A 1,363-nucleotide genomic window follows, 5' to 3' on the forward strand; every position below is an offset into this window, starting at 1 on the left:
ATATATATATATATATATATATATATATATATATATATATTTTGTACCAAGTTCAAGTAAATCCCTTTTTTAATTACCAGATAGTGTCACTGGCAAAATTATTTTAAAGAAAATCTGGATCTTTACTTTGTTTCTATCTTCATACTCTATAACGACGATGTTTCATTTCCGGGATTGTTCAGGTGCCATATGTCCGTCACCTTCCTCTTTCTTTGTGTCCGGTGGATTTCTGAGGACTCTGGTTACCTGGTCCTCAGATCTCTGCAGGGTAAATCCAGACAGCTAGCTAGACTATCTGTCCAATCTGAGGACTATGGTTACCTGGTCCTCAGACCTCTGCAGGGTAAATCCAGACAGCTAGCTAGACCGTCTGTCCAATCTGAGGACTATGGTTACCTGGTCCTCAGATCTCTGCAGGGTAAATCCAGACAGCTAGCTAGACTATCTGTCCAATCTGAGTTTCTTGTTGCATAATATATGTTCCACCAAAACACGTTCCTTCCCGAGGTGATTTTGCAGCAGCACCGTGGCTCCGTCCGGCTTTTTGCGTCGCCCGTGACGATTGTGATTGGTTTCAAGAAATGCCGATAAACCAGACCACGTTTTTCTCCCATCCCAGAAAGCTGTGTGGACTAGCCAGACCCTCCTCCGCAATGCCAGTCCACTATCCCCTCATTAGAGTTGCTGCTCAACCTCTGCCTCCATCGGTTAGTTTGTTATTGTGTGTTTTAGTGAATCCAAACTAACAAACACACTGACTCAGGAGAAGCAACTAGCAGTTAGCGCCTAGCGGGTGAACATAGTGGAGCATTTAGCAGCTAAGGAGACAGATGTTCCCCTCAGGAGTTGGTGAAGACCAAGTGTTCTTGTTGCTCAGCACGTCTACAGTAAATGTCTGCTCTGTCCTCCAGGAGACGCTGATTGGAGTCCGGGTCCGGGCTGAACGAGCGAGCAAGCAAGAGAGCGAATGAACAAGCGAGAGAGAGAGAGAGAGAGAGAGAGAGAGCGCAAGAGAGAGAGAGAGAGGGAGAAAGAGAAGATCGGAAGGGATATCCCGGTCTAAACAGGGAACGAGTTCTCCAGACGCCCACCCTGAGGCCTGGGACAGACCTAAAACCCCCTGACCTGAACGTACACTTCTTATCCTGCCGAGGGACCCGAAAACCCGAGGAGGAGAGACAGAACCGGGGGAGGTCAGAGGTCAGGGGTCAGACAGTTGGCTCTCTTTTCTTCTTCTTTTTTGTCTGAATCAGAACTACAACGTTGACTGGACACGTGCGCGGCCGAGCGGATGGCGGGACGGACCAGGACGGCGGGACGAGCGAACGGATCCACTCCCGCCGTCACGCCGGGGGGGGGGGGG

At 49.2% G+C, this 1,363-nt stretch overlaps 1 protein-coding gene across 3 annotated transcripts in view; it reads left to right on the plus strand.

Annotated features, from left to right (window-relative positions):
• Positions 1–999, plus strand: part of upf2 (UPF2 regulator of nonsense mediated mRNA decay) — a 22,233-nt gene extending 21,234 nt beyond the window's left edge. For 2 of the 3 annotated variants that reach the window (XM_034863686.1, XM_034863689.1), the window contains exon 21: positions 912–999. In XM_034863686.1, the coding sequence (XP_034719577.1) occupies positions 912–921 (10 nt within the window). In that variant the 3' untranslated portion in view covers positions 922–999. The remainder of the gene's footprint in view (positions 1–911) is intronic. The other variant, XM_034863688.1, reaches the window with a different exon arrangement.
• Positions 1,000–1,363: the final 364 nt, after the last annotated feature.

This window comes from Etheostoma cragini, chromosome 23 (genome assembly GCF_013103735.1).
Source record: "Etheostoma cragini isolate CJK2018 chromosome 23, CSU_Ecrag_1.0, whole genome shotgun sequence".
Lineage (NCBI taxonomy): Eukaryota > Metazoa > Chordata > Actinopteri > Perciformes > Percidae > Etheostoma > Etheostoma cragini.